The sequence below is a fragment of the Oryctolagus cuniculus genome, chromosome 18 (assembly GCF_964237555.1).
Source record: "Oryctolagus cuniculus chromosome 18, mOryCun1.1, whole genome shotgun sequence".
Taxonomy (NCBI): Eukaryota; Metazoa; Chordata; class Mammalia; order Lagomorpha; family Leporidae; genus Oryctolagus; species Oryctolagus cuniculus.
The window spans coordinates 68,787,505-68,813,184 of record NC_091449.1 but is presented as its reverse complement, the minus strand read 5'-3'; the positions used below and the strand labels follow the sequence as shown (position 1 = coordinate 68,813,184).

Genomic DNA, 25,680 nt, shown 5'->3' with positions numbered 1-25,680 from the left:
TCCCAAGGCGGCCCCGCCCCCGCGACGCACGCCCCGCCCTCCCCGAGGCGGCCCCGCCCCCGCGCCGCACGCGCCGCCCCGCCCCGCGGCCGCGCAGGAAGAGGCGCCCGCGGGCCGGTGTCGCGCGGCCGGTGTCGCGCGGCCGGCGGGCTCGGCGGCGCGCTGCGCGGTTGCCATGGCGGCGGGTGCCGCGGGCCCCGGGGGGTGGTGGCTGATGCTGGTGCTGGGCGCTGTGGGTTTGGGGGTCACCGGCGTCCCGCGGCACCCCAACATCCTGCTGCTGCTCATGGACGACGTAAGTGGGCGCCGGCGGGAGGCGGAGAGGCCTCGCCGCTCCCTCCGTGTCCTCCGTGCCCTGCGCGGGGCAGCTCCGGGCCGGGTCCGCGCCGGCGTGGGACCCCCGCGGGCGGCCGGCCTGGGGCCTGGGGCCCGGAGCGGGGCTGCAGCGTGAGGGGCGCGGGCGGCGCCCGTCTCCCGTCTCCCGCACCGGGCCGCCCGTGGTCTGTGGTGACCGTGGGGCTGGGCAGGGGTGCTGAGGTGTGGGGGCCGGGAAGAGGGGTCTGTCGTGCGGTCGTCGTTAAGTTGCTGGTTCTCCGGGACAAGGAAGTGAGTGACAGGCCAGAGCGGATGCCGTGCAGGCGGAGGGCCGCCGCTGCCCCCTGTGCGAGGTGTGGGCCCCTCCCGAGGCCGGCGAGCTTCCCTGGGGCCCCTGACCGCTAGGAGAGCCCTGCGTGGCCCCTCCTGGGCTCCCTGTGCCGACGGCCCTGGCCCACAGCGGATGTGGTTTCGGGGGGGCCTCTGCGCCTGGGGGAGGAGGAGCAGGAAGAGCCAGGCCGCGGACCCTGGGGCTCTGGGGCTCTGTGGGGGCTGCGTGCGTACTGAGCCTGGGTTTGATGCAAAGGACAGGAAGCAAAACCGAGTGACAGCACACCCGGCGCTCCTGGCCTCCCGAGGGAGCAGGGTGCCTGGCTGCGGGGTCCACAGCCTGCCCGCTGCCCTGGCCGTGCTGGCTCTGAGCTGTCCCCGGGCCCCGTGACGGCCCCGTGGCGGCCCCGTGGCGGGCAGCTGATGAGCCGCGTCTGGCGCGGGGCCAGGCAACACCCAGGCTTGTCCGTCTCGGGCTGACCAGGAAGCTGCTCCCCGATGGACCCCACAGTGCAGCCCCCAGAGGCAGCAAAGGCAGCGGGAGCTTGGGCCGGAGGCCTGGGCTGTCCATGCGCTGAGGACGCCGTCTGCGCCTGACCCCCGCTTTGGCCAGCTTCCTAGTGTTGGAACTTGCACGGCTTGTGTGACAATTTTGTTTTTGAGAGGCGGGGCTCCCGCCTGCTGGTTCCCTCCCCAGATGCCCAGAATGGGCCCAGGCCCCCTGGGGCTGATGCTGGAAGCCGGGGACCCCATCCGGGTCTCCCACGTGGGTGGAGAACCCCCGTCACCTGAGCCGTCACCTGCCTCCCGGGGTCCGCGTTGAGGAACGGAACCCCGGCTTTCCAGCCCGGACGCAGGTGTCCTGGCCACGAGGCCGACACCTGCCCAATAACGGTTTCCACCTGCCTCTGGGTCCTGCCGCGGGAGGGGCTGAGCCTGCAGTGGGCTGGCTGCCCGCGGCCCCGTCATCGGAGCGGATACAATTCCAGGAAAGGGGGCGTCCCCCAAACTGCTGGGTGGAACCAGGCATGACCTGTGGGAAGACCCCCCCAGACTCCCGCCCGTGCGGTTGGGAGCCGAGCGCCCAGAGCTGCCTACGTGCGGGAGCCACGAGCGTGTGGCTGCGGCCTCTGCCGCGCCAGGGGCCACCGCCGAGCCGGCACTCCTTGGCGCGCCCTCGGAGCACAGCCTGCCGCGGCTCGGCAGACGCTCCGTGGTGCTCCTGAGTGAGTGTATGGAGTGTGGAGGAGGGATCCCCAAGGCTGGGGGCCGAGACCCCGTGACAGAGCCCCTCCCCTGGGAGGGCCCCCTCCTTCCTGTGAACAGGGCTGGGGGGCGGGCGTGGTGGTGCCACGAATTCCGCTGCCACCACACTGCCTGCATCCCTCGTCAGGGGGTCGGTCATTGGGGGATGGTCACCGGGGGGACGGTCATCATAGGGGACGGTCGTCGGGGGACGGTCGTCAGAGTCCTGGGCTAATCTGCTTCCCATCCAGACCCTGCCAGCAGGCCTGGGAGGCGGAGGGTGACGACTCAGGGACTCGAGTCCCTGCACCCACGTGGGGGTTGGGTGGAGTTCCTGGCACAGCTGCTGCTGCCATTTGGAAAGTGAACCAGCGGACGGAGACACTTCTCTTCCTGGCTCTGTCATTTTGCCTTTAGAGTTTTTTTTTATGTTAGTTTTTTTATTTCTTAGATCTTCTATCTGCTGGTTCACTCCCCAAATGGCTGTAACTGCTGGAGCTGCGCCGATCCAAAGCCAGGAGCCAGGAGCTTCTTCCGGGTCTCCCACGCAGGTGCAGGGTCCAAGGACTTGGGCCGTCTTCCACTGCTTTCCCAGGCCGTTATCAGGGAGCTCGATCAGAAGAAGAGCAGCCGGGACTCGAACCGGCGCCCATATGGGATGTCGGCACTGCAGGCCGGGGCTTTACCCACTGTACCACAGCGCCGAACCCTCGGATCTTCTTTAAAAATCAGGATTCGGAAGGTCCAGCCATGGCTGCCGCCGCCCTTACCACACGGCTGTCCCAGCTCGCGAGCCAGTCGTGGGCGCGTTTTGTGGCCGCCTGTCCCTGGCGTGGTCCCAAAGCAGATGGCAAGGAGGGCCGAGCGTTTCTCAGCCTGGGTCTCCCTGCGTGGAGGAGGGGCCGGGGGCTGCTGGGCTCCTGAGGGGGCAGAACGGTAGGGGGCTGTCTCCTTGACCCCCGAGACCCCAGGTGGGGTGTAAGCGCTGGGAAGGCTGGCCAGTAGGAGCTGAGGAGGGAGTGCGGGCCTACAGGGCGGGGAGGCTGCCGCGGGGCGGCCTCCCCTGCTCTGCCTGAGCCACTCACCAGGGCCCTGCTTGCCGCCCACGCGCCCCCGGTGGTCACGGGTGCCGCGCCTCGAGGCTGAGGCTGTGGGAGGCCACAGCGGTGACGCCGCACACACGGCACCGTGACTCCTCTTGGCAAAACCGCTGCACGTCCAGCAGCCCTGCCCCGGTGTTCACTCGGCTGCTTGGCTGGGGTTGCAGGCTGTGGCGGTACCCAGCTGAGGGGGAGCTGGATGAGCGCCCTTGTTCAGCAGAGGCAGGGACCTCCCACCTCCCCACACGCCTGAGGCCGCCTGGGCTGGGCGGGGACGGAGTCAGGGGCTGGGGTTCGCTCCAGGTCTCCCCGACTGTGGCTGGGACCCCGCTATGTGAGCCTTCACCCCTGCACCCCAGGAGCCAGAGAGGGGACTCGAACCGGGCACTGTCACGGGCGCAGGCGTCTCCGCTGCCGGGCCACACGCCCACCCCCACGAGGTCACGCAGACAGGAGGCGAGCTGCTGTCTGCCGTGGGGGCAGCAGCTTGGCCCCCTCTCTTGGTCCCAGGAACGTGTGAGTCACAGCTTCAGAGTAGACGAGGAGGCCCAGGGCAGGGTGCGGGTTGGGCGGGGCTTCCACCGCCACCCCTGGGGACCCCAGGTTCTCAGCTGTCTGGAAGCTCCGGTCTCATTCTGAGGCCCGGGCGCGGGGTGGGTGGGATTGCCCGAGCACACAGTCCGCGAGAAGGCTCCCGGGGGCCCCAGGTGTGCCCCTCACTCCCGGCCTGGGCACTCCTGTGGACGCTGCAGTTGCCAGCCTGTATCTGGGCACCCCAAGTGCGCTGCCCACACCCACGCCCTCACCCCCGCTCAGGCTGGCTGCAGCCAGCGCGGCCTCGCGGCACAGACCTGGCCACTGCAGTGTGGTCGGGGTGGCGGCCCCTGAACAGCAGGGGCGAGGAGGAAGGCCCCGTGCTCCTGCCCCTGCGCCAGGGTGGACCCTCCGCCTCGAGGGGCAGCGCCGGCTGGGGCTAGAGCAGGACAGGCGGGAGCCTGGGGCCCGAGTGCCCCCGGGTCCCCTGCGAGTGGGGGCCCTGAAGGGTCCTGCCCAGCGTGGGACGCCAGTGCAAGGCTGTGCCACTGGGGGGCACACAGTCCGTTCTCTGCCGTCCAGCCCTCCCTACCCCACCTTCCTCCCTCGTCACCGCCCCCAGGCGTCTGACTCGTTCTGACTCCTGTTGTCAGGTGACTTCGGGATAGCTGTGTCTCCTGGGGCCGTCGTTCAATGCCAGCATCCGGCGTTGGAGCGCCGGCTCCGAGTCTCAGCTGCTCTGCTTCCCAGCGGGGGGCAGGAGGAGGCAAGGGGCTTCCCCTGGGAGGGGCGGTGGGCTGAGGTCCCAGGCCCCGCGGAGGTGGTGGACGTTCCCAGCGGCTGGTGTTGGAACCTCTTGCCTTTCCCGGCACAGTAGATTCCCGTGGCGTGGACAGACCGCTTCTGCAGGCTCCTGTCGGCCTCGCTCTGCAGCCCAGCTCTCGGGTTCGCCCGGGGTGACCTCTGGGCCCCTCTCGCCCAGTGCTGCTTTCTCGCTGCCCTCTCCCCCACGTGGGCTGCCCTGCCCGGTGCCGGCGGAGTGCACCCGGCGCGGTGAGGGTGCTCTCAGTCTCCGGATGTCTGCGCCTCTCCCAGGCACGCGCTGGGAGCACCACTTGCTTTAGGAGCCTAGCCCTGCACGGCAGGTTTTGGAGGCTTGTGCGTCGATGTAGAACTAGGTGGGCATGTCTGAGAGCCGCTGGCTGTGAGCACGCAGACACGGGGTCTGCGTCTCGCGCACAGGTGGCCAGGTGGAGACGAGCCCGCATAGCTGTGAGCCGGGTGCCCATGCCAGGGCTGGGCTGGGCTGAGCTTTGTGGCTGGTGGAGTCTGCCATGCGTGCACGCCCCTGAGAGCGAAGCCCCCGGGCTCTTCTCCCTGCAGATGGGCTGGGGCGACCTGGGGGTGAACGGAGAACCTTCCCGAGAGACCCCGAACCTGGACCGGATGGCTGCCGAAGGGATGCTGTTCCCGAACTTCTACTCTGCCAACCCTCTCTGCTCCCCGTGTGAGTGCGCTGGCTGCTGCCGGGCGTGAGGGGACAGCCCTCACCCCCAGGCGGGTTTCCAGGTAGAAGCTGCTCTCGGGGGCAGCAGCTGCCCTGTTCCCTCAGTCGATGTCCCTGAGTGGGTCAGCGAGGACCCTTGGGGAAAGACCGGGGGGGAGGTGTCAGGAACGCGGAGGCAGCTGGTAGGACTTGGGAAGATGGGTGGACGTAACTGGGCTCCGTCATGTGGGCTGCAGGCCTGGGGCTGTCTGGGAGCCCTGTGGAGCCAGCCTGGGCCTTGGGCCCCAAGGTTCACGCTGACCCCGCGTGGGCCGGGCACGGGGGGCCTGCGGGCAGCCAGCCCAGCTGGGACGGTTCTCACCTGCTTGCTCCTGTCCCCTCCCCACCCCCAGCCAGGGCAGCTCTGCTCACCGGGCGGCTGCCCATCCGTAACGGCTTCTACACCACCAACGCACACGCCAGAAACGGTAGGCCTCCCCCGTCCCCCCCCCAGGCCAGCACTGGTACTGACAACCAGAGGAGCTCAGGGGCGTCGGTCGGCGGTGCCACGGCGGCCCCAGGCTACAGTTTGTCTCTGTCGTAAGGAAACGCTGAGACAGGTTGCCACACTTCCCCCAGAGTGTGGGGCAAGGAGACTGCTGTGTGGTGGGACCCGGGCAGAGGTGCGGGCTCAGTGTCGCCGGCCTCCCTCTCTGCCCTCGTCCAGTCGGAATGGGCACCTGCTCAGCGCCCCGCGGCTCCCTCCAACAGCTCCTGCTCCACTCGGTGGTGAGCAGTCAACCCTGTTAACCCCAGGCCAGGTGGCACGAGGGCCACACGGGGAACGTTCCAGAAACAGTGCTCCAGCGGTTTCATGGGCTTTCCAGAAAAGTCTCTCCTGAAGTCACGTGGGATTTCCAGTGGCCCTTGAGAAAGGGAAGTGGGGGAGGACCTGGGGGCCGGGACAGCGTGTTTGCAGACCCTGGGCAGAGCAGGTGGGACCCGGGCCTGAGCCCGGCAGGAGGGCTCTGCAATGCGCCCTGTGGCTGTGCCAGCTCCTTGCCACGGCTCGCGCACCCGCCCGCGTCCATCACCAGCTGGGGCGAGCCGCGTGCCTGCTGTGTGTGCCCGGGGCTCACGGCAGCGTTGCCCCGCAGCTTACACGCCACAGGAGATCGTGGGCGGCATCCCAGACTCGGAACTGCTCCTGCCCGAGCTCCTGCGGGAGGCGGGCTACGTCAGCAAGATCGTCGGCAAGTGGTGAGTGGGCGCCCCCGCCTTGCGTGCCAGACCGTGTCACGGGGTCACTGCTCCATTCCCCTAGGACAGCTTCCTGGGTGGGAAACGGGAGCTCTGGGCTCCGGGTCCGTGTAGACCTCTCCGGGTGCTCACCTGAGAGCTGGCTTGGGCGCTGGGCCATCAGTAGTGAGCGCAGCCGCTGCCCCTTCCCACCGCGCCGTCGCCACCCCGTGCCCCGGCTGCCTCTGCTTCGGTGTCGCGGGTGCCTCTCGTTGCCCACACGAGGGGCGTCCACCTGCTGGAGGAGGCTCGGCCCACTCCCCGAGAGGCGCCGGGAAGCCGGAGCGGACCGTGGAGCAAAGCTCGGGCTGCAGGCGCGGGGGCCGTCGTCACTGTCCTGCTCTGGGGACAGCCCAGCGCCTGTCCTGTGTTAGCCCCTCCCTCCAAGGGCCCTCCCTGACTTCCCACCCTGGGGTCTTGGCTCCGTGGCCTGCAGGCTCTGCTGCCGGCCCCCGGTGGACAGCTACCCAGAGAATAAGCGCTGGGAATCCAGGCAGCGGGCGGGAACGTGCTGTCTCGCGTGGCCCTGCAGGGAGCCGCGGCAGCGGCCAGCGCCGAGGGCCGCCAGGGCACGGCAAGGCCGCTCCAAAGGAGACTCCGCAGCCTTGGAGTGGATGGAGCGCGCGGTCCTGGCCCTGCAGCTGCAAGAGCCCAGCTGTCGGCTCAGACAGGGAACGTCCTCCGTGAGGCCGGGGTTGCGGAGCAGGGACCGTGGTGGCGGCAGGAGCTGGCCAGGGCCGGGCGCACCAGCTCTGTGTGGACTCAGGCGTGGGGCAGTGCCCAGTGGGCACAGGCTCCAGGAGGCCTGGGCTTTCCCGTGACCAGGTGGCGTCCCCATCCCCGAGGGCTGTCACAGGTCCGTAGGGGGTGTGGTCAGGTGGCTTTTGTCTGAACTGCCCAGGTGGCCTCACCCGCACAGCACTGAGGAGCTGGAGTTTGCAAAGCACCTGGTGCTGGGTGGGCGGCACCGGGCCTGTATACAGGCTGCACGATGTCCCCGAGCACGGCGGTGGTGGCCGGGGCTGGGACGCGGCTGCCGTCTGCCCACCTGGGCAGCGCTGGCCCTGCTGCTGTGCACGGTGAGCTCTTGGGTCGCAGTCCATCGAGCGGGGTCCTGGCTGTGTGGGATCTGTGCTGATGGAGGTGGACACTCGGGAGGGCCCTGTGTGGCCAGAGGAGCCTACACAGCAAGTGGGCAGCAGCCAGTGAGCGCAGGCAGGGCACAGGGACGCCGACTCTCAGCGCGGAGCTGGTCTTCCAGGGATCCGTGCGGCCACGGCAAGGTGCCCGCCACAGAGGGGGACTGGCGCTGGCTGCCGGCGCGCCCAGTGCCAGAGTAGCAGCACCGTAGCCATACCTGTGCCGGCCCCTCCCGCACGAGGGACCGTGAGCCCCCCGGAGCCACACTCAGCTGCTGCCTGGGCCCCTCCAGCCCAGCCTCCCCCGCCGGGCCTGTGATTCTGCCCCACAAGTGACCAACTGAACACTTGGGGCCTCAGGGCTGTGTGGCGCGGACACCTGGGCGCATCAGGGTGGGGCCTTCCCCTGTCCCTCGCCAGGACCGCACCTCTCCGGTGGTGCTGCTCCGTAGCCATAGCGCAGAGAGGCCCAGACACCCAGGTCGGAGTGCGCCTGGCTCTGCGGGAGGCAGCCAGAGGCCGCCTGTCCGTCACCTGCTGGTGTGTGGCTGCTGCAGTCAGGGAGGGGGCTGTGGGCAGGGCCTGGCTCCCGCCGTGTCACCGGCAGGGCCGGCCCGGCTCCCACAGCCCTGCCCGGGCATACCAGGCTCACAGCCTGCCCGGCCGCCTCTCTGTAACCACGAGGGAAGGGTGTGAGGGACCGAGCCGTCACCTGCCCGAGGACGCGGAGGGAAGCAGTGGTGCCGCAGGCAGCCCAGGACGTCCCCCTGGTTCAGGAGAGGCAGACGGACACGGAGTCCGCCAGACTCAAGATGGACTGGAACGGGAGCGGGGGGCGGCGGGCTGGGCGGTTCCTCACTGCCTGCGTCTCCCAGGCCCCTCCCGGCCCCTCCAGGCCCCTCCAGGCCCCTCCCGCCATCCTGCAGGCCCGAGGCTGTGGCGGGCGGACTCCTGGGCTGGGCTTTCGTGGCTTGCGGGGTGCTGCTGGGGTGCTTGTTCTGGGAAGGTCGACTTCGCTGCTCAGAACTCAGGGGTCCCCACGTGGGGTCCCTGAAGGGTCTTGGGTTCCTGTTTCTAGGCACCTGGGTCACAGGCCCCAGTTCCATCCCCTGAAGCACGGATTTGATGAGTGGTTTGGATCCCCCAACTGTCACTTTGGACCTTATGACAACAGGGCCAGGCCCAACATCCCTGTGTACAGGGACTGGGAGATGGTCGGCAGGTAACACAGCCCCTCCTGGCCCCGCCCCGCCCCGCCCCGCCCCTGGAGCAGCGGCGCCGGTGCTCCTGGCCCTGTCTGTGCACGCGGCAGGACGGACGGTTCCGGAGCCCCTGCTGCCAGGCGCTGGCCCCAAGCGGACCTGGAGCTCTGGGTCGGCAGCTGTGTCCTTGTGTGTTCTAGTTACTCACCCGAAAGGCAGAGCGGCAGAGAGGGACAGAGGGGGACGGATCTTCATCCACTGCTTCACCCCAGATGGTCACAACAGCCAGGGCTGGGCCAGGCAGGAGCCAGGAGCCAGGAACGGGGTCTCCCGCGGGGTGCAGGGGCCCAGGCACTAGGGCCGTCCCCCCCTGCCTTCCCGGGTGCATTAGCAGGGAGCAGCTGGGACTCCAGCCGGGACCCAGGGGCATGCTGGCACTGCAGTAGCCGCTCACAGGACAGTGCCAGCCCCAGAAGCCCGCGAGTCTGCGGAGTGCCCGACGGGGCGCTCACAGCCTGTGCCTGCTGCGGGGCCCGGACCCGAGGGCTCTGCCCGTGCTGAGCTGGCTTCGGCCGCAGTCCCGACGTTCGGGAAAGCAGCAGCAGCAGCATGCGGGGGTGGGACTCGGCCCCCGACCTGGGAGCCGTGCAAGAAGCAAGCCCTGGCTGAGGGGACGTGGGGGAGTCGCGGCAGGGGCGCTGCGGGCCGGCCGGCACGGCCCCTCCCGGGCGCAGCCTGCCTCAGCCTGGTCTTGCCTGGAGCCTGTTGGGCTGGGCTTTGCCCCTTCCTTGCTTTTGGCAGAAGTTCTCAGCAGACCACAAAGCCCAACCCACTACCCTTTTCTTTCTCAAATTACTTTGATTTACTTGAGAGACAACAGACAGAATTCCCAACGCCTGTTACTGCTGGGATTGGGCTGGGCCTGTCTGGGAACACACCCAGGTCCCCCGGGTGGTGGCAGGGGCCTGAGGGCTGCCCCCAGGGTGTGTGTGAGCAGGCTCTGGAGTGTGGGAGCAGGTGGCTCAGGGGGCGCCACCGCCTGGAACAGTGCCGCTGAGGGCTGACTCCCCGCTGTGTAGCTCACCTGTGCAGGGCTTCACGCTCTCAGCGGGCAGCTGTGGACACACCAGACTGCCAGGCAGCCACGCCCACGGCTGTCACCGCCCCGTCCTCCAGACAGGCCCGGGTCCCTGGCACCATCTCCAGCGTCGTCCCGAATCCGCCTTGATGTCTTTCACGAATGGGGCATTTCTGTCCTGTTGGGTGAGCCTCATGGCATGGAAGTCGGGGCAAAGGGGCTCCCCGGCCTAAATTCTGGTTTCTGTGTGGATCTGTGTTGTTTTCAGATTTTACGAAGAATTTCCCATTGATCTAAAGACAGGGGAAGCTAACCTCACCCAGATCTACCTGGAGGTACTGGAGGCCTTGCTGGGCCTGGGCAGTGTGGTGTGGAGTGGGCCCAGCAGGCCCCGGGTGCAGGCTGTGGGCAGGGCAGTGTGGTGTGGAGTGGGCCCAGCAGGCCCCGGGGTGCAGGCTGTGGGCAGGGCAGTGTGGTGTGGTGTGGTGTAGCCCAGCAGGCCCCAGGTGCGGGTGGGCTGTGGGCAGGGCGGCGTGGTATGGAGTGGTCCAGCAGGCCCCGGGTGCAGGCTGTGGGCAGGGCAGTGTGGTGTGGAGTGGGCCCAGCAGGCCCCAGGTGCAGGTGGGCTGTGGGCAGAGTGGCGTGGTGTGGAGTGGGCCCAGCAGGCCCCGGGTGCAGGTGGGCTGTGGGCAGGGCGGCGTGGAGTGGCCCAGCATGCCCCGGGTGCAGGTGGGCTGTGGGCAGGGCAGTGTGGTGTGGAGTGGCCCAGCAGGCCCCGGGTGCAGGTTGGCTGTGGGCAGGGCAGTGTGGTGTGGGCCCAGCAGGCCCCGGGTGCAGGTGGGCTGTGGGCAGAGTGGCGTGGTGTGGAGTGGCCCAGCAGGCCCCGGGTGCAGGTGGGCTGTGGGCAGGGCGGCGTGGAGTGGAGTGGCCCAGCAGGCCCCAGGTGCAGGCTGTGGGCAGGGCAGTGTGGTGTGGAGTGGCCCAGCATGCCCCGGGTGCAGGTGGGCTGTGGGCAGGGCAGTGTGGTGTGGAGTGGGCCCAGCAGGCCCCGGGTGCAGGTGGGCTGTGGGCAGGGCAGTGTGGAGTGGAGTGGAGTGGCCCAGCAGGCCCCGGGTACAGGTGGGCTGTGGGCAGGGCGGTGTGGTGTGGAGTGGCCCAGCAGGCCCCGGGTGCAGGTGGGCTGTGGGCAGAGCGGCGTGGAGTGGAGTGGCCCAGCAGGCCCCGGGTGCAGGTGGGCTGTGGGCAGGGCGGTGTGGTGTGGAGTGGCCCAGCAGGCCCCGGGTGCAGGTGGGCTGTGGGCAGAGCGGCGTGGTGTGGAGTGGCCCAGCAGGCCCCGGGTGCAGGTGGGCTGTGGGCAGGGCGGCGTGGTGTGGAGTGGTCCAGCAGGCCCCGGGTGCGGGTGGGCTGTGGGCAGGGCAGTGTGGAGTGGAGTGGCCCAGCAGGCCCCGGGTGCAGGTGGGCTGTGGGCAGAGCGGCGTGGAGTGGAGTGGCCCAGCAGGCCCCGGGTGCAGGTGGGCTGTGGGCAGGGCGGTGTGGTGTGGAGTGGCCCAGCAGGCCCCGGGTGCAGGTGGGCTGTGGGCAGAGCGGCGTGGTGTGGAGTGGCCCAGCAGGCCCCGGGTGCAGGTGGGCTGTGGGCAGGGCGGCGTGGTGTGGAGTGGTCCAGCAGGCCCCGGGTGCAGGTGGGCTGTGGGCAGGGCAGTGTGGAGTGGAGTGGCCCAGCAGGCCCCGGGTGCAGGTGGGCTGTGGGCAGAGCGGCGTGGAGTGGAGTGGCCCAGCAGGCCCCGGGTGCAGGTGGGCTGTGGGCAGGGCAGTGTGGAGTGGAGTGGCCCAGCAGGCCCCGGGTGCAGGTGGGCTGTGGGCAGGGCAGTGTGGAGTGGAGTGGGCCCAGCAGGCCCCGGGTGCAGGTGGGCTGTGGGCAGGGCGGTGTGGTGTGGAGTGGCCCAGCAGGCCCCGGGTGCAGGTGGGCTGTGGGCAGAGCGGCGTGGAGTGGAGTGGCCCAGCAGGCCCCGGGTGCAGGTGGGCTGTGGGCAGGGCAGTGTGGTGTGGTGTGGAGTGGCCCAGCAGGCCCCGGGTGCGGGTGGGCTGTGGGCAGGGCAGTGTGGAGTGGAGTGGCCCAGCAGGCCCCGGGTGCAGGTGGGCTGTGGGCAGAGCGGCGTGGTCCTCCCTGCAGGAAGCCCTGGACTTCATCAAGAGGCACCAGGCGGGAACTCGTCCCTTCTTCCTCTACTGGGCCATCGACGCCACCCATGCTCCCGTGTACGCTTCCAAGCCTTTCCTGGGTACCAGTCGACGAGGGCGGTGAGTCCCTGCTCCGAGAAGCAGCCACCCCAGGGGTGCGGCTCCAGCCGTGCCCATCACCTGTGAGATCCGCGGGTGGGCGCCGCACCTGTGGGCTGACAGGACACCTGTGGGAAGCCCCCAGCCCTGGGGGTGGTGACTGGGCCTTGTCCGCAGTCGACCTTTGAACCTGGACTTCGCCCCCGTCTCCGTGAAGAGGCCGGCCTGTCTCGCGGCTCTCTGAGGCCGCGGGTGGTGTGTGTTCTTTGAATGTCGCCGACTGCCGGCCTCCTGGTGGGCTCCTCCCCTCCCCCAGGTACGGGGACGCCGTGCGCGAGATTGACGACAGCGTCGGGAAACTCCTGAGCCTCCTGCAGCACCTGCGCATCGCCGAGGACACCTTCGTCTTCTTCACTTCTGACAACGGCGCCGCCCTCATCTCTGCCCCGCACCAAGGCAGGTGTCCCCTGGCACCCGTGGGCCCTGTGTCCAGGAGAGGCGGCACCGTAGCGCCCACGCTCACAGCCAGCCCGGCCTGGCCCGCGGGCCTGCGTGCACTGCGCGTGCTAGCGGGGAGGGGGCCCAGGCGCGGCAGGTGCCGGGTCGTCTCCAGGAGAGGCTGCACGGCGCTCCAGGGGCCCCGGCCACAGGAGCCCTGGGGTGGCGTGTGTGGGCGCAGGGTGCTGATGAGGCATAGCGCTGTGGGCGTGGCCTGGCCAGGGCCCACCCCCTCGTGCCCACACCCAGCCCAGCACCTCCAGCTTCCCCACTCTGGCAGCCCCTGGAGGTGACACCCTCAGTCCTCGGTCGTGGGGGGCTACAGTCCAGCCTCCTGGGAAGACTGTCCCAGGTCCCGAGTGGCAGGAACCCAGCAAGCTCCACCAGCAGGCCCGGAGCGTGCTGGCCGCAGGACAGGTGCTGTCCCTCGCCTGGCTCTGCTCAGCCTCCCCCAACGGCTGTGCCTCCCACAGGCAGAAGCCGGGGCAGCCCCCGGGGCAAGGGGTGATGGGCAGAGCAGTGAGCACAGTGGGGTGCCGGGGGCTCCCGAGGGCCGCCACTGCCACCCCCCGCAGTCAGCGAGGCCTCTGAGCTGTGACTCAGACAAGCGGAAGCTTCGTGTGTAAATACAGAACAAACACGCGTGCTCACCACGCAGCCTGGGAGTGAGAACACGAGGCCACGCAGCCGCACCCCTCCACGGAAGCCCAGCCTGTCCCCCTCTCTCTGCCTGCCTCGTCCCCTGTGCTGTGCCCCCTCGTCCCCCTCTCTGTGCCCCCTCGTCCTCTCCCTGTGCCCCCTCATCCCCCTCTCTCTGCCCCCTTGTCCCCCTCCCTATGCCCCTTCATCCCCCTGTGCTGTGCCCCCTCGTGCCCCTCACTGTGCCCCCTCGTCCCCTCCCTGTGCCCCTTCATCCCCCTTCCCTGTGCCCCTTCATCCCCCTGTGCTGTGCCCCCTCGTCCCCTCTCTGTGCCCCTCGTCCCCCTGTGCTGTGCCCCCTCGTCCCCCTCTCTGTGCCCCTCGTCCCCTCCCTGTGCCCCCTTGCCCCCCTCCCTGTGCCCCCTTGCCCCCCTCCCTGTGCCCCCTCATCCCCTCTCTGTGCCCCTCATCCCCTCCCTGTGCCCCCTCGTCCCCTCCCTGTGCCCCCTCGTCCCCTCCCTGTGCCCCCTCGTCCCCTCCCTGTGCCCCCTTGTCCCCCTCCCTGTGCCCCCTCGTCCCCTCCCTGTGCCCCTCGCCCCCCTCCCTGTGCCCGGCTTGTGCCCGTGTCCTCTGCATCCCTGCAGGCACCCTCAAAGCTGTCAGACCCACCTGCTGCCTGGGGAGGGGCTCCCGCTTCCAGCCAGGAGCTGACCCGGCGCCCCTGCAGGGAGGGCTCAGCTGGCTCCTTGTTCCCCGTGTCTCAGGTGTTCTGAGTGTGGGAGACCCTGGGGCAGCCCTGAGGGTCCCGGAGTCCCACAGGGCCGAGCTGGCAGCTACAGTTCAGGCCCCGCCTGCTTCCACATGGAGCCCTGCGGTGTCGGGAGCACAGGTGCCCACACCTGCCCCAGAGCACACCCCTGCTCCCCACACTCAGGCGTGGAGACCCCTCCCCTCCATAGAAGCATTGAGACCCCGCCCCTCCACTGACACAGGCGTGGAGACCCCTCCCCTCCACTGACACAGGCGTGGAGACCCCTCCCCTCCACACACAGGCATGCAGACCCCTCCTCTCCACACACAGGTGTGGATACCCCTGCTCCCCACACACAGGTGTGGAGACCCCTCCTCTCCATAGAAGCATTGAGACCCCTCCCCTGCACTGACACAGGGGTGGAGACCCCTCCTCTCCACTGACACAGGTGTGGAGACCCCTCCCCTCCATACTCAGGCGTGGAGACCCCTCCTCTGCACTGACACAGGCGTGGAGACCCCTCCCCTCCACACACAGGCATGCAGACCCCTCCTCTCCACACACAGGTGTGAATACCCCTGCTCCCCACACACAGGTGTGGAGACCCCTCCTCTCCATAGAAGCATTGAGACCCCTCCCCTGCACTGACACAGGCGTGGAGACCCCTCCCCTCCACACTCAGGTGTGGAGACCCCTCCCCTCCACTGACACAGGCGTGGAGACCCCTCCCCTCCACACTCAGGCGTGGAGACCCCTCCCCTCCACTGACACAGGCGTGGAGACCCCTCCCCTCCACACTCAGGCGTGGAGACCCCTCCCCTCCACTGACACAGGCGTGGAGACCCCTCCCCTCCACACACAGGCATGCAGACCCCTCCTCTCCACACACAGGTGTGGATACCCCTGCTCCCCACACACAGGTGTGGAGACCCCTCCTCTCCATAGAAGCATTGAGACCCCTCCCCTGCACTGACACAGGGGTGGAGACCCCTCCTCTCCACTGACACAGGCGTGGAGACCCCTCCCCTCCACTGACACAGGCGTGGAGACCCCTCCCCTCCACACTCAGGCGTGGAGACCCCTCCCCTCCACTGACACAGGCGTGGAGACCCCTCCCCTCCACACTCAGGCGTGGAGACCCCTCCCCTCCACTGACACAGGCGTGGAGACCCCTCCCCTCCACACACAGGCATGCAGACCCCTCCTCTCCACACACAGGTGTGGATACCCCTGCTCCCCACACACAGGTGTGGAGACCCCTCCTCTCCATAGAAGCATTGAGACCCCTCCCCTGCACTGACACAGGGGTGGAGACCCCTCCTCTCCACTGACACAGGCGTGGAGACCCCTCCCCTCCACTGACACAGGCGTGGAGACCCCTCCCCTCCACACTCAGGCGTGGAGACCCCTCCTCTCCACTGACACAGGCGTGGAGACCCCTCCCCTCCACACTCAGGCGTGGAGACCCCTCCCCTCCACACTCAGGCGTGGAGACCCCTCCTCTCCACTGACACAGGCGTGGAGACCCCTCCCCTCCACACTCAGGCGTGGAGACCCCTCCCCTCCACACTCAGGCGTGGAGACCCCTCCTCTGCACTGACACAGGCGTGGAGACCCCTCCCCTCCACACTCAGGTGTGGAGACCCCGCCCCTCCACTGACACAGGCGTGGAGACCCCTCCCCTCCACTGACACAGGTGTGGAGACCCCTCCCCTCCACTGACACAGGTGTGGAGACCCTGCTCCGCCCACGCCCGTGGAAGAGCGCTGAGCCCCAGACTCGCGGGGAGTGTGTTCCCGGCGCGGCCTGCAGCACACGTCCATCCTGCTCTTTCTGAGCGGTCACACAGCTCCAGGGCACGTGTCCCTGCCGTCCCTGGGCAACCTTGCAGCCCAAGCGGCCTCAGGCGTCTGACGCCAGTGCCTCCCACAGGTGGCAGCAACGGCCCCTTCCTGTGCGGGAAGCAGACCACCTTTGAAGGCGGGGTCAGGGAGCCTGCCATCGCCTGGTGGCCCGGCCACATCCCCGCAGGCCAGGTGAGTGCCCGGTCCCTGCAGGCCGGTCGTCATGGGCAAGGCCGCCCTGACCTCCTGCCCACAGCGCTCCACCTGGGCATCAGAAGGCCGGCATCTCGGGGTGCGTGGACACAGGGTGCATGGCCTCGCCCAGTCAGGTGGACACAGGGTGCATGGCCTCGCCCAGTCAGGTGGACACAGGGCATGTGGCCTTCCTTCTCTGTCAGGTGGACACGGGGTACGTGGCCTCGCCCAGTCAGGTGGACACGGGGTGTGTCCCCTTGCTGTGTCAGGTGGACACAGGGTGTGTGGCTCGCCCAGTCAGGTGGACACGGGGCACGTGGCCTCGCCCAGTCAGGTGGACACAGGGTGTGTCCCCTTGTTGTGTCAGGTGGACATAGGGTGTGTGGCTCGCCAAGTCAGGTGGACACAGGGCACGTGGCCTTCCTGCTCCTATCAGGTGGACACGGGGTGTGTGGCCTTCCTGCTCCTGTCAGGTGGACACAGGGCACGTGGCCTTCCCACTCCTGTCAGGTGGACATGGGGTGTGTCCCCTCGCCATGTCAGGTGGACACGGGGTGTGTCCCCTCACTGTGTCAGGTGGACACAAGGTGTGTCTCCTCGCCGTGTCAGGTGGACACGGGACGTGGCTGGAGGAGGTGGCCTCCGCAGCCAGTGAGCACCATCTACGCCGACCAGAACTCGCCTCTGCCCTGCAGGGCTGTGAAAGCCTCAGTGCTGGTGGGCACTTCAGCTCTAGAGCAGGCAGAGTGCAAGCTGGTTTTATCTGGTTCCTGTTTAAGGTTTGACTTCCTCCTCTGAAATGCACAGACACAGCGATCTCCCATTGCTGGCTCGCTCTCCACGTGCCCACGAGAGCCAGGGCCGGGCCAGCCACAGGCAGGAGCCAGGGGTTCCGTCCAGGTCTCCCATGTGGGTGCAGGGACCCAGCTGCTTGAGCCGTCTCCGCTGCCTCCCAGGAGTGCGTTAGCTGGAGCCAGGAGAGGAGCCGGGACCGGAACCCAGGCCCTCACGTGTGGGATGGGGTGGGACGTCCCGGCTGGAGTTGTGTGGGCATGCGCTGTGAGGACAGAGCAGCCAGGCCCCAGGGCAGGGCTGGGCCTGTGTGACCTGTGCCAGCCCAGCCTGGCCTGCCTGCACCCCAACCCCAGACGCCCCAGCTCGTGTAGGCTGCTTCAGCTGAGAACCCACACTGAGGGGCTTTTCCGGCTGGGGGGCTCTTGATACAGACCCCTCAGGCCCAGGGGCTGGGCGTTCATGTCTGTAGCAGGCCAGCCACTCTTTTTTTAAGATTTCTTTCTTTCTTTGAAAGGCATAGTTGCAGGGGAGAGGGAGAGGCAGAGACTCTTCCATCTGCCGGTTCACTCCCCACATGGCTGTGACAGCCAGGGCTGGGCCGGGCTGCAGCCGGGAGCCCAGAGCGCCGTCTGGTCTCCCACATGTGTGCAGGGGCCCTTGGGCTGTGCGCGTGCTTGCATGTAACACAGTCCCGCACGCTGGGACTGGCCCCCTGGCCGTGTCGGCCCGCGCAGAGCCCCTGCTGTCCGTCACAGGTGAGCCACCAGCCAGGCAGCCTCATGGACCTTTTCACCACCAGCCTGGCCCTCGCGGGCCTGCAGCCGCCCAGCGACAGGGTGATCGACGGCCTGGACCTGCTCCCTGCTGCCCTGCACGGCCGGCTGGCGGACAGGTTGGTGCTGGACGGACAAGGCCGAGACCCCTCGCCCAGCTGTCTGCCGTCTGGGCACAGGAGCGTTGGAGGGCGTGGCCAGGGGCCCAGCCCAGGGGGGAGCTATTTCTCATCTACCCCGAGGTTCTGCTCACCCTGAAAGCTCCAGGCCCCGCCTCCGACGCTTGCCACCTGCCCTGTCACTCACTGGGCACATCTGGGCGAGAACAGAAGGCAGGGGAGTGGGGGTGGGGCTTCCCTTTCTTTCTTTCAAAATGTCCACATTTTTTTTTTTCATGAAACCTGCCCCAGAGGCTCTTACCTGCTGGGAGACAAGGTGTAGGCCCCCACCTGCCCGAGACAGGGCCCCAGCTGCTGCCGGCCTCACTCCCCCGCTCCTGGCCCCCGGGGTGGGCTGACCTCAGCCGTCCGCTGTGGGGCAGCAGCTGACACTGCTCCGAGCGCCTGGCCTGGGGGACTGAGTGTGCCGCTCACGGCACCGTGACCTCTGCCCTCACCCTGGCAGGCCCGTGTTCCACTACCGCGGCAACACCCTGATGGCGGTCACTCTCGGCCAGTACAAGGCCCACCTGTGGACTTGGACCAACTCCTATGAGGAGTTCAAAAAGGTACGGAGGCAGGCACTGCTGCACTGCCTCACGTGTCCCCTGTGTCCTCTGCCTGGACACATTCCCCCAGACCCCCCAGGCCAGGCGGGGGCTGGGACGGCCCTGGGCCCTGGAGGAGGGGGAGGGGGTGCTGGGATAGGGACTGGGGTGGCCGTGGGCCCTGGTGGCTGGGGTAGGGGGCAGGTGGAATGGGGGCTGGGATGGCCACGGGCCCTGGTGGCACTAGGGGATGCTGGGATGGGGGCTAGGATGGCCGGGGGCCCTGGTGGAGGGGGAGGGGGTACTGGGATGGGGGCTAGGATGGCCGGGGGCCCTGGTGGGGGGGGTACTGGGATGGGGGCTAGGATGGCCGAGGGCCCTGGTGGCCCTTTAGCCTGGGTGTGGTTACCTAGCACATCGGGAGCCGCTGGGGCCACACGGCTGTTGCTGCCAGACAGCACTGGACCCAGGCCAGGTAGCCCCGCAAGCCTTCCCTGCCCCGACAGCGCTGAGCCCTCCCCTCAGCCTGCCCCTGCCCGAGGTGACCAGTGTGGCCTGCCTGGGCCCAGAGGCTGACGGCCCTGCTGGGGGCCCACGGCGTGTGCTCGCAGTGCAGCCCCGAGGGAGTAAGGATGAGAGGCCTTGTGCCCAGGGCCCACCCTGCCGGAAAGAGGTTCGCTGTACCCCCACCCCGTGGGCAGCTTCCTCCTGCCCCAGGTGCAGCCCTGAGAGCCCAGCATCGAAGTCCGCAGATGACGGGGGAAGAATTCCTGCATGTGCCTGGATTGGGAAGGCGGTGGATGAGGCCCACGAGGAGTCACGGTCAGGGAGCCGTGCGGACGCACAGGCAGTGAGCCAGGCTGGACAGGTGCCGCTGGGGGAGGGCTGGAGCTCTGGCTGCTGCGTGCCAGGCCCCGCTGCTGGAACCCAGTGTCCCACGTGCACTCGTGTTCTGGAGCAGATGTGGGCGGAGCCCAGGAGCACCGACACCCCCCCAGCCCTCACCTCTGCATCCGCCTCTCAGGAGCTGTCCTGGGTGCTGGCCTGACCCTGCCAGGCCGTTGGAGGCAGCTGGCCTTGTATGAGAGGCCTCGGGGCAGGGCTGTGGCCATGTGCACGTGGCCCTCCTGGGCAGCAGGAGTGAGACCCAGCCCGGCGTGTGCCATCCTGGGTCCAGAGCACAGGGCTCACCCAGAGCCGCAGTGACTCCTGTCGGCGCCGAGCAGGCACAGCTGCTGCCTCCGTGGCCTGGGCGTTGGCGAGCCAGTCTGGACCCTCGTGTTTGTGCAGACCACCCCTTGGGGACCCCCGCCGGGGTCCCCGCAGGCACAGGCTTCTCCCATTTCCTGTCCCCTGTGCACCTCTGAAGCCGTGTGGCCCCTGCTCTGCACACTGTCGCGGTGGGGACGTCACAGACCCCAGGGTCTTCGGGTCCCCACCGCCTGGCACTGGGCAGAATAAATGCAGCGTGTGCAGAGCGGGCGCCGAGGGACGCAGGAGCAGGGCTCGTGCGGCTCCCCCTCCCCTGGGTGTGCGCGGGGTTTCCTCAGCATCTCCAAGCAGGCAGATGGGGGGGGTCTGTGTGCCAGCCTGGGCAGATGGGAGTGGCCCCGCGGCCTTGTGTGCCTCTAGCACCATGCTGACACTGTCCTGGTCCTGCCGCCCCCACCAGGTGTGTCCAAGGGGGCCGGCCGGTGGCCTGGGCCCCTGTACCCATGAGGGTCCGTGTCAGAGGCTTCCACTGGGTCTGCGCCCCTTGTCTGTCCTGCGTGTTGGGGACAGAGCCTGTGAGTGGACAGCGCCGTCTGCGGCTCGGGGCTCCCTCCAGGTCTCCCAGGCCCCTTGGAGACGCCCACGGCTCTGACAGGCTTCCCTCCGGTGGCCCAACTCCCTGGACATCCAAGGTCTGGGCTGGCCTGCAGCACTTGCACAGTGCAGCGGTCCCAGGGTCGACGGCGGGAGGCAGAGGGCACCCCCAGGAGCGACAGCTGAGTGCAAGGTCCTGGCCGTCTCATTCCCCACCTCTGCAGGGAAGTCAGCACCCTGCCTCCAGCCCTGTGCCCCTGCCTGTCCGCTGTCCAGCTGGTTCCACCGTGCTGCCTGAGGGCGAGGTCTCTGTCGGGAGAAAGCCTGCACCGTGTGGCAGGCCGTCAAGCAGCTTGTCCCCTCTGTGTCCAGGCTGGGGTTTGTGCAGACAGGGTGCCCCGCCCTGGGAGCACACGCTGGGGTCTGTCAGCTGCCGCCGAGCACCCAGCGTGGAGCCGGGCACGGAGCCCCTGCTATGTGGAGAAGCAGAGTGTTAACGCTCACGGGGAAACAGCCTGCCCAGTGAGCCCACAGACCACCTGCCCAGGCAGGCTGCCCACAGGGCGCCTCTGCGGGTGTCGGAGGCATGGCCGGCAGGGGCTCCCTGGGGTAGCCAGAGAGGCCCCACGGGGCCTCAGAGCCACACTGGGACCTGGAAGGGCAGGAGGCTGCGCCAGGGCGAAGGGGCCGCAGAGGCCGCCTGGGCACACGCCTGAGCCCCGGAGGAGCCTCAGCTGACGCCCGAGACGTTTGTCGCGGTCCCGGGCACCCTGAGCAGATGCTCTGGGGATCGCCTGACGTCAGCGCAGACGGGAGAGTGGGAGAGCGACGGCCCGACACCCGGGAGGGCGCCCCGCCAGCAGCTCTGGGGCCGGGGATGGGCCGGGAGCGCCCCGCGACACACAGTGGCAGGTGTGCGGCAGGGACACGGGCCGCCCCGCGCCCACCGCCCTCCCTGCCTCTCATCGCAGGGCATCGACTTCTGCCCTGGGCAGGACGTCGCGGGGGTCACGACGCACACCCAGGAGGAGCACACGAAGCTGCCCCTGATTTTCCACCTGGGCCGAGACCCCGGGGAGAGGTACCCGCTCAGGTGAGTTGGGACGGGGCCACTGAGCCAGGGGAGACGACCAGACAGGCGGGCACGTGCCGCTCGGGACTCGTGTGGGTTCTAAGTTGTGTTTCCAGCAGCAGGAGCCGTGTGTGCCCGTGGGGACCCTGTGTGCCCGCAGAGGAAGCTGGGGGCCTTGCATCCCCGGTGTTCACGCCCATGGGCAGCGCTGTCCCTGTGTGTGGTGACCCACCTTCCTCTGCGAGTGCCCTCGCAGGCTCTGATCCACCCCCAGGGAGGGCCGAGGACCAAGGGTGTGGTGTCCGAGCAGGGCTAAGTCCACCCGACTGACCAGCGCTGCGGCCAGGAGGGAGAACTCCCGCGGGGCCGGGGATTGTGCGTCCTGGAGCCCAGGACTGGGAGTGCAGGGCTCTGGGTGGTGGTGCGCGTGGCCACTGCTGGTGGGAGCACCAAGCCGCGTTTCCTGGGAGAGTGACAGAGCCCTGCACCCGGTTTCACCTTCAGTGAGCTGGCGACTGTAGCCACTCAGAGCACCTGCCCCAACCGCTCCGTGAGCACCCGTCGTGCAGTGTCACTGCCGCCTCCAGAACACCTGACCCGTCCACCATCTCCCTCAGCAGAGCGGAGCCCAGCTGCCCCAGCCTCACCCACAGCCAGGCGCGCGCTCACAGCCACTCCGAACAATGTGGTTCTGGCACTTCTGGCCGTGGCACAGAGACCCCAGCAGTTGGCTGGAGGTCCCGGGCCCTTGTGCTCTGACCTAAAGCCGTCCCCTCGCTGGCTGGGGGACCTGGAGGCTGCTCCAGTGCATCCGTTCCTGGCCCAGTGGCTTGGTCCCTCCAGGTAGTGGCCAAGCAGACAAAGCCAGGCTGCCTGCATGCAGCACGCATCCCGCGTGTGGCAGGAGGCACAGGGCAGCGGCCCCCGAGTCCCCGCAGCACCGCCGGGCTGTGTGGCCGGGCACATGAGAGGCCCAGGAAGGAGGGTGCTCAGGTGCCATGCACGCGCAGTCCACACCTCGTGACCTGGACCAGACATGGTGGGGGTGTCTGGGTGGGCTCAGGTGAGTCACGAGTGCTCCACGTTCAGCGAAGGGGACAGACACGTGGAGCAGCCACAGCCAAGGGGAACCCAAGCCTCCAGGAGCTGGGAGAGACCGGGGGTCCAGCCCTGGAGCCTCAAGGGGCCGGCCCACACCTCCAGGCCACCTTGGCTCGCAGCCCTGTGTGTGCCGAGCGGTGGCGTGGCCCCAGGCGTCCAGCTGAGGCCCCTGGACAGCAGACAGACCACAGGCGTCCAGAGCCAAGGGCCTGTGTTTCGGATGGAGACTTAGCTAGGGTGGCTGGGAGGAAGCCTGCGGGACAGCCGCCACGGCATCACCCAGCCAAGGCGCAAGAGTCGGTCCAGAAGTGACCACAGGGCCCGGATGCAGAAAACACCTGGCCTCGCCTAGCGCGACACCCCGCAGGCTGTCTGGTGTCACCTGTCAGTCAGAGGCCAGCTCCGTGCCGCTTTCGCCAGCTGGGAAACATGCAGAGCTCCTTGGGGGGCCACAGGAGACAGCCCCGCTGCTGGAGTCGGGCCCCTGGCGCGGCCTCGCTGGCCTTGGCCACCTCCCAGACTCAGACACCCGTGCCCGGGAGCCAGCCTCCCCAGACAAAGCCACCAGATCTGGCTGGTCCAGAAGGCAGCCGTGTGCACAGGTGTGCTCCAGATGCGTGGCACGAGTCCTGCAGGGATGCAGTGAGATGCAGCACACGGGGGTGGTGGCCAGGAGCTGCAGGGACCCCGCCTGGCTCGGGGACAGAAGGCCCAGGCCCACTCAGAACTCACCTGTCACCCCGAGGCCCACCCAGGAAGTCGGGGAGGCCACGCAGGCTGAGGCGCATCCAGCCGTGGCCTGCGATCTCTGGGGATCCTCACGTGCCGCAGGCAGCCACGGCACACTCGGTCTGGCAGCTTCCCCTTCCCAGGAGGCCACGGGACGTGGACCACGCAGCATGTCCACCCTTGAGGGCCTGGAGCCTCTTCCTCGTCTCTGTGGTCATCTGGTCGTCTGCAGGACGCGGCTGGTGGGCACGTGGCTGGCCTCATGTGGAGCTCTGAGAGCCGTGGCCACCTGGGGGGGTGCCCAGGCCGGCCTTCTTGCCGTCGGCGCGGAGAAGCTGCAGGGCTGCCCCTGCAGCCTGGGGCTGGCTGGGCACCACAGGCCTGCCGAGAAGAGGGCCTCCTCCAGCCTCGGTCTGCTGCCCCGGCGTGCCGAGCGCCTCCCGTGTGCCTGTGACGGGGCCTGAGCCCTGCGGTGTCGCCCCAGCCTGGGGTGGCCTCGTGCGCATCATGGGGCCGCGTGGAGGATTTTCCTGCAGGAAGTGACAGGAAACCAGGCAGAGAGCGCTGTGCTCCCCCTCCTCTGCAGCTGGCTTGTGACGAGACACGGGACCTGCCGGCGTGCACAGCCGTCCAGTGCACACGCTGTCCCTGGTGGGCACAGGCAGGGGACGCTGTGCTCACAGAGCCTCCCTGCCGGCGTCTGGCCACCCAACCTGTGAGACGCCGCGAGGCCCGGCCTCCGTGGGCCCGGCCCCTCCCGGCCCCTCTGGATCCCAGGGAGGCACCTGTGCCTGCTGTGACCTCGGGGACCTCTGCTCTCTCGTCTCAGCTTTGCCAGTGCCGAGTACCAGGAAGCCCTGCGCAGGGTGGGCCCGGTCGTCCAGCAGCACCAGGAGGCCCTGGTCCCCGGAGAGCCCCAGCTCAACGTGTGCAACCAGGCGGTCATGGTGAGTCACCTCTGCACGAGGCCGCGATGTGTGCCGTCGGCCGCGGCGGGCATGGGAGCCAGGGGCTGCTGGGCTCCTGGGCAGAGCGGCCACACTGCGGCCTCCTGCAGACGCCTGTGCAGGGGCCCCTCAGGCCCTGTGGGGGCAGGGCAGGGCAGGGCAGGGCAGGGCAGGGCGCGGCTGGGACAGGCCCACGGCAGCGAAGCCACTGCCACCTCAGCGGAAAGCCATCTTGCACCAAAGCCAGGACACAGCAGGGAGGCTGGGGTCCCCCTCCCTACCGAGCCGACATGGGTCCCAGAGAACAAGCCTCGTGCCCACGATGGCACTCGTCTGTGTGTGCAGATGCGGCCGCCTTGTCTCACGCCAGGCACTCCCTCCCCGAGACCCTCGAGTCTGTGCCCCAGGCCACCGTGTCTCGGAGCTCCCTGCCAGAGAGAAGGCCACACAGGGTCAGCGCCCAGGTCAGACCAAATCGTGGCTACAGGAGCTGCCAGGAGCCAGCTTTGCTTCCCTGTGACCGAGGGGACCGCCTGGCCACACAGGAAAAGCCATCAGCTGATGGGCACGTTGTCCCGACAGGAAGGACAGTTAGGGGCCCACGGCCTCGTCCCGGGCCACGGGATGGCCCACCTGCCACAGGGTCACCTAGGGCTGGGCTGGGCCTGGTTAACCAGGAGTCAGGGGAGGAAGTGCTGGGCACAGCCACGAAGATGCAGGGTGGACACTGCTCGGGGCAGGTGCATGGATTCCCGTTTCCAGCTCAGCTCAAGGTGAGGGGTCCTGGAGACCCAGCCCCAGGCAGCACAGGGTGGGCCCCGGCCCGCGGACGCAGGAGCAGCCTCTGAGGAGCACAGCACCGTTGGCCTGCTGCCGTGCGTCCCAGGACCTGCGGCATGTGCTGAGTGCCGCGGGCCACGCAGGGCGGCCAGTGTCTGCGGATGGGAGAGCCGGGAATGCTGGGAAGGCCACTGTTGGAGGCCAGCGTCCCGCCTGGGTCAGCCTGCCCCAGCCTCGCTGTCCCCTCAGCACCTCGGGGGGGGGGGTGCAGGTCACGGGGTGGAGCCCACCAGGGCCTGCTGTAACCTCGTGTTCCTCCTCCTCTTCCTTTCCCAGAACTGGGCGCCCCCCGGCTGTGAGAAGTTAGGCAAGTGCCTGCGTGCCCCCGAGTCTGTCCCGGAGAAGTGCTCCTGGCCCCACTAGGCTGGAAGAGCCCCAGCTGCCATCGCCCACTGGCCAGCAGCACCGCCTGCCCAGACCCAGCCCTGCTGCCTGGCCCCACGGATCTCAGGACCCCGCCCATCTGCCCTGTCCTGTGGCTCTGACCCCTCCCTGTCCGCGGCCCAGGACTCCGCCCCCGGCCTGGAGTACTGGACTTCCTGCGTCCTGGCCGGCCCCTGTGTGCTGCGCAGGGGGCGCCCCGGTCTCCCCTCGCCTCCCTGGCCCCTGCGCCTCTACAGCAGAGTCGGGCAGGAGGGGTGCGGCAGAGGCCTCCCTGAGCCCGGGACCCCGACTGGCGCCCGGCGGCCGCCTGGAGCCCAAGTGGTCTCCGCCCTGTGCTGGGACGGCCACAGCACCTGTGCCGTATTGCACTTGAATTGCAAGTGCTGGGGAATTCCGAATGAAATTCTTAGAATAAAGGGACACGCTGGCCGCAGCGGCCATTGGAGGGTGAACCAACGGCAAAGGAAGACCTTTCTCTCTCTCTCTCTCACTGTCCACTCTGCCTGTCAAAATAAATAAATAAAGGGACACGAGACATTTCAGCGCTGCCGTGAGGTGTGTGTGCTGAGAACGTCGGTGCGCCTTGCAAGGGCCG

General features: G+C 68.7%; 1 protein-coding gene across 4 annotated transcripts; it reads left to right on the top strand.

Moving 5' to 3' along the window:
* The first annotated feature begins 81 nt into the window (after positions 1-81).
* Positions 82-25,627, top strand: GALNS (galactosamine (N-acetyl)-6-sulfatase). 4 transcript variants are annotated; one of them, XM_070061908.1, is made up of 14 exons: positions 82-295; positions 4,908-5,031; positions 5,424-5,498; positions 6,168-6,270; positions 8,527-8,670; positions 9,997-10,063; positions 11,899-12,026; positions 12,322-12,461; positions 15,826-15,929; positions 17,483-17,619; positions 18,125-18,227; positions 21,008-21,105; positions 23,744-23,861; positions 24,978-25,627. In XM_070061908.1, exons 1-14 carry the CDS (start codon positions 176-178, stop codon positions 25,062-25,064), a joined length of 1,548 nt encoding a protein of 515 aa, XP_069918009.1. In that variant the 5' UTR covers positions 82-175; the 3' UTR covers positions 25,065-25,627. The 4 variants fall into 4 exon arrangements, with proteins under 4 accessions (XP_069918009.1, XP_069918008.1, XP_069918010.1 ...); XM_070061907.1 differs by having other exon boundaries at positions 83-295; positions 20,984-21,105; XM_070061909.1 differs by lacking the exon at positions 82-295 and adding an exon at positions 2,342-2,441 and having other exon boundaries at positions 20,984-21,105.
* The last annotated feature ends 53 nt before the right edge of the window (positions 25,628-25,680 follow it).

What these genes read in the sequence shown, in the direction of transcription:
- GALNS (XM_070061907.1), top strand. Translation starts at nt 176, where the DNA reads ATGGCGGCGGGTGCCGCGGGCCCCGGGGGGTGGTGGCTGATGCTGGTG. An exon ending in GGTACCAGTCGACGAGGGCG is followed by an intron (nt 12,027 to 12,321) that starts GTGAGTCCCTGC and finishes CCCCTCCCCCAG; the next exon opens with GTACGGGGACGCCGTGCGCG. An exon ending in CCTATGAGGAGTTCAAAAAG is followed by an intron (nt 18,228 to 20,983) that starts GTACGGAGGCAG and finishes CTCTCATCGCAG; the next exon opens with GGCATCGACTTCTGCCCTGG.